The 12332-nt window shown below is 37.7% G+C and overlaps 1 protein-coding gene across 1 annotated transcript in view; it reads left to right on the forward strand.

Annotated features, from left to right (window-relative positions):
* map3k3 (mitogen-activated protein kinase kinase kinase 3) overlaps window positions 1-12332 on the forward strand; it is a 50095-nt gene that overhangs the window by 20247 nt on the left and 17516 nt on the right. Inside the window, exons 4-9 of the mRNA XM_061981337.1 lie at window positions 2467-2507; window positions 4131-4230; window positions 4311-4424; window positions 7123-7243; window positions 7680-7813; window positions 8112-8185. Coding sequence (XP_061837321.1) covers window positions 2467-2507; window positions 4131-4230; window positions 4311-4424; window positions 7123-7243; window positions 7680-7813; window positions 8112-8185 — 584 coding nt within the window. The remainder of the gene's footprint in view (window positions 1-2466; window positions 2508-4130; window positions 4231-4310; window positions 4425-7122; window positions 7244-7679; window positions 7814-8111; window positions 8186-12332) is intronic.

Below are 12332 nucleotides of genomic sequence, written 5' to 3' on the forward strand. Positions count from 1 at the left end.
CTATAAACATCCTGCAGAGTGTTTACTTGTGCAAAGCTGGACAGCCAATTAACATTTAAATGTCCTCCAATAAAGTCTGTCTTTTCTTCTATTTTAGTCATGTAGCCTACATAAGAGAAACATGCTAGTCTATAGGCTACACAGCAGCTGAGCACACAATAGCGTAAAAATATTTGAACAGTATTGCAGTCTAAAACGGCACATATATCAATATGAACAAGTATCAAATAATTAGTTGCATATTACTGACACATACAAAGTCTCCAAGGCAAAAGCGTGTCCAGTAACAAACGTGTCCGCATCATTCAACTTACTGCATCTTTAGTTTAACTTGATGAATTATTGTGGCCACTATGTGTCGCCAAAGACAATTACCAATCAAATCGGTAAGGCCATTCCAGACGGTTAATAATAAATATCCAATATCCATATTTACCATTGTTCTCTGTTTGACTCATTTCACTTGATCAAACATTTTCAACCATTCCATACTACAAAATAATAAAAGATCTATAACGGTATCGGCAAACACTTAAGTCGTTATGGGACACCACTATTAAAAATGGTGACTAAGTTGCTGAATTGGCAGCACTGATCCCTGCTGCTACATCTTCTTATCCTCCGGCAGACCAGGAGTGTCCAACAGTGTTGGTAATAGAGGCGTTGGAGTATTATGGCGTTATTTTTTTTCAGTAACGAGTAATCTAATTAATTACTGATAGAATGTGCTCGTTACTACAGTTTGGTTGCATAAAGTGCAAAGTTTCAGGTTTCAGTCACTCATCAGCTGTATGCCGAGAGCAAGGGTAGGGATGATGACGTCGTCGTAAATGCGCTGACGATGATTGGCTGGGTGGGCGGGTCATGATGCACTGCTCAAGCTGTCTCAACGCACGCTCTGACTGACACACAACCAGGTTGACAGAGACAGGGAAATTCAAAGGTAGCGTTCTCAAACTGCAAGTACCGGCACTACGGTTGGCTCATTGAAATTAAAGGCAAGGATGTTTATGTGACATGCACGCTATGTCCAGGATAAAAGCGTTTATCCACATCTGACTCAAGCAACACAAATCTTATGAAGCATGACACTTGTTGCTGCCGCTAACCCAAGCCCAAATACAGCCAATTGTTTAAATCAGATTCATCACATTTTGGAATTGGGATTAATCATGATTAATCACATTGCATAGTTAAAATTAGCTAGCAATGTCATCCAGGAACGTTTTTTAAAAGTTTTACTTGAATGCATGTAATTTATTTGCCCCAAATATGCTAACAATTTTATCTAAAGTTCCTTCAGGCTTTATTTTGGTATACAGATGCAGAGAATTGCACTACTTAAAGGTCATATGTTCCTTTGTGTCTTTTTACCTAAATTCACATTTTTGGTACCGTATTTGGTTTTGTACTTTCAGTATTTAATATTGTTACTTTACAGAACATTTTTTTTTTTACATTTGAATTTCTATGCAGATCATATTGCAATCTATTGAGTTCAGATAAATGCCAAATGTTGTAAAATACTGTATATAGTTCAGTTCAGTTCAGTTTCAGTTTATTTCGAACATTCATACGATACAACGTAATGCATCACACATTTCCAGTTGTTTCATTACAGCACGTCCGAAAAGGAGTAGGAAGAAGCTGAGCTTATTTAATCCTACCCCTTTCATACCATAGCAATTTTATCCAATTTCCTTGTTCTCTGTAACAGAACAGTGAACAAATAAAGAATATACCATAGTAAGCAAACAAATATTAAATACATCAATAATATTTGTCTCAATAAAAAAAAAAAGGGTTCAAGATGTTCATCATAATTCTTGCTCCGTGTACTTTTGAACACTTGTAGTTTGAACAGTCTCTTAAACTGAATCATATTGGTGCTTTGTTTGATTTCTTTGGTTAATCCATTACATAATTTAATACCACATACTGATGTACTAAAGGTTTTAAGTGTTGAACGAGCATACAAATGTTTTAAATTAGATTTTCCTCTAAGGTTATATTAATGTTTTATTCTTTAGTCAGTTAACATAAACATATTTGACGTTAAAGATGTTATCGAATGTAATAGCGTATAGAACATGAAAAAAGTAACTAATTACTCTTCAATGTAAGAGTAATTAGTTACTTTGCTGAGTAACTAATTACTTTTACATTGAAGTAACTGAGTTACTAACTCAATTACGTTTGGGAAGAAGTCATTTTAATAAATTAATGTATGGGAAACACTGTGAGATCTAACATCAAAAATTGTGTTTATAGAAATATTTATATATAATTCTAGTGTGTTTCTACAACACAGAAACTTCATAAACGGTTAAACCTCGCATCTTGTCCTTTCTTTCATTATTTGTGTAGCAATTATGAGTTTTATATTCTTGTTGCAGCACTCCATTCTGTTGTCAAATATCCGAATGTTTCATAATAAAACTTAAGCGTGCGTGTGCTTCCCCTTAGGAGGACGTCAGGATGAAGTTTGAGTTCTCGGGCGAGAGGAGGTGAGCTTGTTTACGCGCACGTCTGCGTTTTACCAGCATTTTCCCCCCACAGGGTAGCTTGTGCACCTCTCTGCACTCGTAACGCACAAATCCTCCTACCTCCTCGTTTGCCCATAAATTACGACTGTCTTCAAAACATGCAGTCAGGCTTCTGAACTCTTGGCCTGTGTGTGTGTGTGTGTGTGTGTGTGTGTGTGTGTGTGTGTGTGTGTGTGTGTGTGTGTGTGTGTGTGTGTGTGTGTGTGTGTGTGTGTGTGTGTGTGTGTGTGTGTGTGTGTGTGTGTGTGTGTGTGTGTGTGTGTGTTCTTGTATTTCTACCCTTCTTGAGACACCAACAAGGAAAAGTGAACAAGTTAGGACATAAATCATGGTCCCAATACGGAAAACCGTTGCATCTAATAGAGAATGTCTCATTTGCACCCCTGGTGGTGAAATCTATCAAAATTAGGGTGATCCCAAAAAGGAGGGATTTTTCAAATTGACTGAGTGTCCGTTTTAAAAGTGCTCCCCCTCTGGCCAACATATGTAATAACAAGTGTGTGTAAGAAATCGAAATGCGCCCCCTTTGGCCAAAATGTATTTACATTTTTTTTATAAATATGTATATAGAGACATAGTGTAATAACTTGAAGTAAATAGTGATTACAAACCAAAAAAATTAACTAAAAGCAGTCTTTTTCTCACAATGTGTTGACTTTTTCTTCTAAAATTGGGTAGAAATTTCTCATATTCTTTCTGTTTCTGTAATATTGCAATATTTTCTCGTAAAATGTTTACTTTTTTATGCAAAATGGTGACATTTGTCATATAAAATTCAAACTTTTATCACAATATTGCTCATTTTGAATTTTTTTGAGTAAAATTATGACTTTTGTCATAATTTTGCAGAGTAAAATTCCGATTATTGTTGTAATATTGCCAACATTTTAAAGTGTTCTTACAAAATTGTGACTTTTGTCAAGTAAAATTACGACTCTTTTCATAAAATTGCCAAAATGTTAAGCTTTTATTGTAAAATCGCAACTGTTATTGAGTAAAATTCCAACTTTTATCATGACATTGCACAAATAATCTGTTTTTCTTGTAAAATGTTGACTTGCGTTGAGTAAAATGACGACTTTTATTATAATATTGCCAAAATTCTAAGTTTTTCTTGTGAAATTGACCTTTTTCTTGTGAAATTCCAACTAATTTTTCACAACAATCTTTTTTATATTTGCATAGTATGTATATATTATTAATGTCGTAAATACAAATCTTTATATATCTAGAAAGGATGGTCCTAAAGAGGTAGGCATTTTTCGGAGGTCTCAAGAAGGTAACAAATACAAGAATGTGTGTGTGTGTGTGTGTGTGTGCGTCCAAACATTCACGTATCGTGTGTACATGCATTTGGAGGAATATTTCTCTGCATGTGTGCAAGAGTCTGCTACGGGAGGAGGAGGAGGAGGAGGAGGAGGATGGAGGGGGTTCAGAGTGCTGTGGATAGCTTGTGGCTGCCTGCACACGCCACAAAGAATGCAAAGGTGCACTCGGAGTAATTTTCTCCCGCTGAAAACTGCAACTCGGCTGTTTTTTTCCTTTGCTTGTAACAAACGTCCCCTCACGCGTCGTCTCGTGTAGGATCCTGATGTTTGGACGGCCTGTGCAGTTTGACGACGTCCAGCACAAAGTCAAGGCTGTGTTTGGCCAACAGCTGGACCTTCATTACATGAGCAATGAGGTAAACAAATTCACACTCGATTCATTGGGCATGGGCCTTGTGCAGATTTTTCTTGAAGTATGTTGCTTCTTTCCCGACAGTTGTCCATCCCCCTGAGAGGTCAGGATGACCTCGACAAGGCCGTCGACCTGTTGGATCGAAGCTCCAACATGAAGAGCATCAGAATCCTGCTGCTCGCTCAGGAGCACAACAATGTGAGACACTAATAACACACACACACACTCACACTGAGCTTGGCTTACGACATTGTATTGGATCACTCCTGTTTCTTCACCACAGAACTACTGTATGTTGTAAAAGGAGTTGGTGTCTATTTCAAAACGTTACTTTCCAAGTCACTTTTAACACCCTATTGCATAATAAGTGGCAGAGTAATGCAGGCAGCTGTTTAAACGTGTTGAATGAAACTTTGAACAGTATTTAAAGGTATCCTCAATGGCAGTGGTGTCCAAACTACGGCACGTGGGCGTCTTCAATTTGGCCTGTCAGTCCCACAAGCAATTTGTTTTGTTTTGTTTTCAATATAATATACAGTTGGCAGTCTGATGACTGCCATTTTGTTGACCAACTAGTGGCCAATGATAGCAACTCATGTCAGCAGCCTTTAATTGTACATTAATGTACATATGTGCACAGCATTTACTTATATGACCCAATACAAACAACCTTCCCTAGTCATGGTGCAGAAAAACAAATTGTTCAGTTTAGGAAGCGTTTCGAGGCTGAATGAGCGGGCCATGACGCATTATTTTCCCCAAAAAATGTTCCCTCTACTCACAGTGACAACATTTCACCCACATGTATGTCAATTTAGGGACGGCGTGGCGAAGTTGGTAGAGTGGCTGAGCCAGCAATCGGAGGGTTGCTGGTTACTGGGGTTCAATTCCCACCTTCTACCATCCGAGTCATGTCCGTTGTGTCCTTGGGCAAGACACTTCACCCCTTGCTCCTGATGGCTGCTGGTTAGCGCCTTGCATGGCAGCTCCCGCCATCAGTGTGTGAATGTGTGTGTGAATGGGTAAATGTGGAAATACTGTCAAAGCGCTTTGAGTACCTTGAAGGTAGAAAAGCGCTATACAAGTATAACCCATTTATTTATTTATTTATAATTTTCCTGACATTCTGCGTTTAACAGCGGATTCTGTTTTAATGGCCATTTCTGTCACTGTGTCTGTGGAAATCAAATGCCTTACTTTTTTTGTTGAGTTTAGTGATTATTGATTAGGCATACTAGCGCAGTGTATAACAATTCAGTGTAAAAAAATGTAGTGTAAAAAAAGGCAACATTTTTATACACAGAATTGTTTTATACTGAATTTTTTTTTACACTGAATTGTTTCTCAATGAAATTGTCAGCATTATTTGATGTAAAAAAAAATTAAGTTCGCAAAAACCAAACACAAAAAATTCAGTTACATAAATTCAGTGTCAAAAAATTATTTTGTAATAAATTAACCTCCATTGTGACTAAATTGTGATATTTCAAGTCCCTCATAATGTTGAAAAACGTTTTTAGAAGGTTGTAAACAAGTTTTTTTTATGCTCTAGCTGTAAGAGTTATTAGATTTATAATTAATATTTCCTACTACACGGAAATGTATTTATTGCGTTAATGTTCCAAACTAATTAACCGCGATAAAAAAGGAACTACTGTGGATTTCAATCTCTAATTTCACTTTTCCGTATAAAGTTGACAGTAGCTGGCAGGTGGCTAAGTGTGCTAACAAATCGCATTCATCATGTTGCTAAAGCATCTTTCGATAAAATAAGCAAACAGTAGCGGGCGTGGCTAACTTAGTGATGACTAAGCTTTTCAGACCTTCTCATTATTACACTTGTCAGGCAGAAACTTTAATATTTACCCAACCTTTAAACAAACCCACTAGTTACGAGAGAATGCTAACTTCCTTAGCATATGCTACTTCTGTTCAGTTCAGTTCAGTTCAGTTTCAGTTTGTTTGGAACATGCATACGATACAATGTAATGCATCACATATTTCCAGTTGTTTCGTTACAGCACGTCCGAAAAGGAGTCAGAAGAAGCTGATCTTATTTAATCCTACCCCTTTTCATACCATAGCAATGTTATCCCATTTCCTTGGTCTCTGCAACAGAACAGTGAATAAATAAATAATATACCATAGTAAGTAAACAAATATTAAATACATCAATAATCTTTATCTAAAAATAAATAAATAAATAAAAAACGGTTTCAAGATGTTCATAATTAGTGTTCTGTGTACTTTGTTGTTTGAACAGTCCCTTAAACTGAATCATATTGGTGCTTTGTTTGATTTCTTTGGTTAATCTATTCCATAATTTAATTCCACATACGGATATGCTAAAGGTTTTAAGTGTTGTACGAGCATACAAATGTTTTAAATTAGATTTTCCTCTAAGGTTATATTTCTCCTCTTTTGTTGAGAAGAATTGTTGTACATTATTGGGTAGCAGGTTATAGTTTGCTTTGTACATAATTTTAGCTGTTTGCAAATGCACCAAATCGTTGAATTTCAATATTTGTTATTCAATAAATGTTGCAACAAATGTGGGGCTGTCCAAATTACAACAAAGTGCCATTTTTGGCCCGCAGCTTGTTTTTTTTTTCATAAACCTACAGCACATTCTTAAAATACAATTAAACAAGCATGAAAACTGCAAAAATAAGGAAAAAAATACATTAACGAGAGAAGTTTGATTTGTTGATGCTAATAACCCTAATAAACTTTGTCACCAATTAGACAAAGCTGACACACTGACAGTTTTTTCTAAGTTTCTAAGAAATACGTCAATTACTGTATTGACTCACTATTGCCTCTACAGGGTTAAAGTGGTATTGCACAGCGCTGGCTTGATTACCAGTATGTGTTCTCCCCCCTCCCTCTCTTACAGGCGTCGTCCCCGTCTCACCACGTGCCGTGCAAGCAGGTGAGGATCAAGGCCTCCCAGTCCACCGGCGACGTCAGCACGGTGTACCAGTCCTCTGAGCCAAGGGGGCGCCATCTTTCCACGGGTACGCCGCCTCCCTGTCCCCGCAGGTCCTGTTTTATATCTTAAGGACTCCGGACAGGAAATAAATGCAACATTTTTGATATTCAGCCGCAGCGTCGTCATGCGGGCTTCGGGCCTCTTCGCTCTGGCTGCTCTTTCCGCGTCTTCCCCTCCACTTCCTTTTCCTGTTCACCAATACTCGATGATGCCTTCTGGCCCGTAGCCAATCAGATTACGCCGCGCTATTAGTGTTCCCGTGATTTATTTTTCCTTTGGAGCGGGAGGAGGTCTCGGCGGTGGCTCCAGTGTTGGACTTTATGACGTCATCACAGTCAAAACTTTGATTTGATGTCCACTGTGGCAAGAACTTGTTCAACTTCACTTCTGCCCACTGCAACGCACATTTACTGAACAGTCCACGCTTGTCCTGTTTCTAATGGCACCCTTCTGAATCCCAGGTTCTCAGAACACGGGGCGTAGCTCGCCACCTCCCGGTTACGTGCCGGAACGCCAGCAGAGGATCGCGCGCCAAGGTTCATACACCAGCATCAACAGCGAGGGCGAGTTCATCCCGGAGACCAGCGACCAGTGTGTGAGTCCTAGAATTCCCTTCAGACTATTTCTCATGAGCAGTAAACAAATGTGGTGTTTATGTCACCCCATGCAGACTTTAATGCACATGAAGCTAAAATAAATACTTTTTGGATCTACGTTTCCTGGCTAGGAATGTTGTTAGGGAGTGAGAGGTCAAACAAACTGTAGAGGGAGTTCACATATACTTGTTGTTAAGCCACACTTAGGACAGACACGAAAGCTTCTTTGTGAGATGTTGCATGCACACATTAGGAGGATGCTGTATCTGAAACCTTTTTTCTGGGTGTCCCAAGCAGATGCTGGATCCTTGGAGCAGTGCAGAGAATTCCATGTCTGGAAGCTGTCAGTCCCTGGACAGCAACTCAGACAGGTCAGCAGCATTCAATATACTGGTATATAAACATACAGTTTGTGTGTGTTTGTGTGTATATAATATATATATATATATATATATATATGTCTTAATAAGGTTATCCAAAAAATAGTGCTCGATACCGTAGTAGAGCGCAATATATGTATGTGTGGGGAAAAAAATCACAAGACTATTTCATCTCTACAGGCCTGTTTCATGAGGGGGGTACCCTCAATCGTCAGGAGATTTTAATGGGAGCATTCGCATACCATGGTTTATATAGGGCACAGAGTGGGTGGGTACAGGCTGGCCTAGGGGCGTGGTGATTGGTTCATGTGTTACCTAGGAGGTGTTTCCATCTATGGCGGCATGTTGTTACAATTTCGCTGCGCTTGTTGAGGGATGACAGGTCTGGACGGTAGATAATAAACAGTTTCTCTTTCAAGCATAGGTTGCATCTTTTATTACCACTATTGTAAGGTGTGCTGGATGCAAGAATTTGCCATGTTATTGAATATTCAACATTATTGTCTTTGAGGTCCCAAATGTGTTTGCTGAGTTCTGTGGTATTCCGCAGGTTTTGGTTCCTGAAAGAAGCCTTGTGATTGTTCCATCTGGTTTTGAATTCTCCCTCGGTTAATCCTACATATGTGTCGGATGTTTATTATATTTTAACAGAAGTGTAGATAGAACTCCGGACAGGAGTTGTCAGTTGTCTACCAATCTAAGGTAATACGCAAGGACATTAACACATCCGACACATATGTAGGATTAACCGAGGGAGAATTCAAAACCAGATGGAACAATCACAAGGCTTCTTTCAGGAACAAAAACCTGCGAAATACCACAGAACTCAGCAAACACATTTGGGACATCAAAGACAATAATGTTGAATATTCAATAACATGGCAAATTCTTGCATCCAGCACACCTTACAATAGTGGTAATAAAAGATGCAACCTATGCTTGAAAGAGAAACTGTTTATTATCTACCGTCCAGACCTGTCATCCCTCAACAAGCGCAGCGAAATTGTAACAACATGCCGCCATAGACGGAAACACCTCCTAGGTAACACATGAGCCAATCACCACGCCCCTAGGCCAGCCTGTACCCACCCACTCTGTGCCCTATATAAACCATGGTATGCGAATGCTCCCATTAAAATCTCCTGACGATTGAGGGTACCCCCCCTCATGAAACAGGCCTGTAGAGATGAAATAGTCTTGTGATTTTTTTCCCACACATACATATATTGCGCTCTACTACAGTATCGAGCACTATTTTTTGGATAACCTTATTAAGACATATATATATATATATATATTAGAGATGTCCGTTAATATCGGCCTGCCGATAAATGCGTTAAAATGTAATATCGGAAATTATCGGTATCGTTTTTAAAAAAAAAATTTTTTTTGTTTTTTTATTAAATCAACATAAAAAACACAAGATACACTTACAATTAGTGCACCAAACCAAAAAACCTCCCTCCCCCATTTACACTCATTCACACAAAAGGGTTGTTTCTTTCTGTTATTAATATTTTGGTTCCACATATATATCAATACAGTCTGCAAGGGATACAGTCCGTAAGCACACATGATTGTGCGTGCTGCTGGTCCACTAATAGTACTAACCTTTAACAGTTAATTTGACTAATTTTCATTAATTACTAGTTTCTATGTAACTGTTTTTATATTGTTTTACTTTCTTTTTTATTCAAGAAAATGTTTTTAATTTATTTATCTTATTTTATTAATTTTTTTAAACAGTACTTTATCTTCACCATACCTGGTTGTCCAAATTAGGCATAATAATGTGTTAATTCCACGACTGCATATATCGGTTATCGGTATCGGTTGATATCGGTATCGGTAATTAAAGAGTTGGACAATATCGGAATATCGGATATCGGCAAAAAGCCATTATCGGACATCCCTAATATATATATATATATATATATATATATATATATATATATAAATGATAATAAATGATAAATGGGTTGTACTTGTATAGCGCTTTTCTACCTTCAAGGTACTCAAAGCGCTTTGACACTACTTCCACATTTACCCATTCACACACACATTCACACACTGATGGAGGGAGCTGCCATGCAAGGCGCTAACCAGCACCCATCAGGAGCAAGGGTGAAGTGTCTTGCTCAGGACACAACGGACATGACGAGGTTGGTACTAGGTGGGGATTGAAACAGGGACCCTCGGGTCGCGCACGGCCACTCTTCCACTGCGCCACGCCACGCCGTCCCTGTATATATATAATATAATATAATATAATATAAAATAATATAATATATAATAATATATATATATTAGGGTTGTACGGTATACCGGTACTGGTATAGTACCGTGATACTAATGATTCATATTTGATACTATACCGCCAGTAAAAAGTTAAAAAGTACCGGTCCTCCCCACTCCCTCCTTTTTTTTAACGGGCATGACGGAGCGTCGTCACGTCGTGACATTGCTGGTTTTACGAGCAGAGGAGCACAATCACAGAGTACTTACAAACAGACACAGTGTGTAAACAGAAAAGGAAGAATGGACACATTTTGGTTAAAAACTAACTATAAAGGTGATGTTATAACACTGAAACACCCTCAGGAAGAGGTGCTTTAAGACATGGTTAGCTAGCTAGTGGCTAAAGTCCAGCCCCACTCGGCAGTGTTTTAGCTACTTCTAAATCACTAATCCTCGCCTCCATGGCGACAAATAAATTGAGTTTCTTACAAGTATCATCCATGCAGGACGAGGAATAGCTAAACATGCTTCACTACACACCGTAGCTCACCGGCGTCACAATGTAAACAAACGCCATGGGTGGATCTACACCTGACATCCACTGTAATGATACCAAGTACAAGAGCGTATCTAGTCGATACTACTATGATTACATCGATATTTTTTAGCATCATATATCGTTAATTTTTTATTTATATTATGTTTATAACTCACTGGACACATTAGGACTTAAATTATGACCAATGTATGATCCTAACGTGTAACGACTTGGTATCGGAAAGATACCCAAATTTGTGGTATCATCCAAAACTAATGTAAAGCATCCAAACAACGGAAGAAGAATTGTTTATTATATTTTAACAGAAGTGTAGATAGAACATGTTGAAGCGGAAAGTAAGCAGATATTAACAGTAAATGTAAAACAGTAATTATCAATTTTTACAGCTTGTCCCTCCTAATTTTGACAAAATAATAGAATGATAAATGACACAATATGTTACTGCATACGTCAGCAGCTAAATTAGGAGCCTTTGTTTGCTAACTTACTAATAAAAGAAAAGTTGTCTCGTATGATCACTATTTTATTTAAGGACAAAATTGCATTAAGAAACATGTGTTTAATGTACCGTAAGATTTTTTGTTAAAATAAAGCCAATAGTGCAATTTTTTGTGATCCCCTTTATTTAGAAAAGTATCGAAATGTATTGAAATACATTTTGGTACCGGTACCAAAATATTGGTATTGGGACACCGTAATATCCATAAATACTTATTTTCACTTTAGTTTTTTTTTGGTATTGTCAAAGTGCTTTTGTGCTCAAAAGTTTTTTTAGGCGAAGGACAATTCAAAATAGTGATGTCACTATCAAAGCACTTTATGGAATATTTTTACAATGAAAACAAAAAAAAGAATATTTCCCACCAATATAATATGTATGTAACATTTGTGTAAATCGAAATTATTCTGATTCATATCTTATATTAAAACTGCGACCAGCATTTGTTTCCTAATTCAAAAATAGAATAACTATAGCAGCATATATGTACGGTATATTTACTGATTTCTCTGCTTTAAATTTTAGATAATTGCATCTTTTATGGTGACTTAAAAACACAGTAATTTGGTGGAATGAGTGCTGCAGCTATGAATGTGTCAGCTGTGTCAGTGCAAGAACAGTAAACTGTACAGTATGTATTCCCATGCCTAGTTTCTACATTAATGTCTCATTAGATCAGGATTTGTTTATGTTGGATCTTACTGCTTGGATCCAGAAGACATGACGAATCATATCTTAGCTGTTTAGATCCAAGATGTGATGTGAAAAATGGAGAAAACCTTGGCCGAGGTCTGCTTTCTCTATGTGAGCTTGTTATCTTTTGAAGTTCAAATCTCATAAAA

The sequence above is a fragment of the Nerophis lumbriciformis genome, linkage group LG24, assembly GCF_033978685.3.
Source record: "Nerophis lumbriciformis linkage group LG24, RoL_Nlum_v2.1, whole genome shotgun sequence".
Classification (NCBI taxonomy): Eukaryota; Metazoa; Chordata; class Actinopteri; order Syngnathiformes; family Syngnathidae; genus Nerophis; species Nerophis lumbriciformis.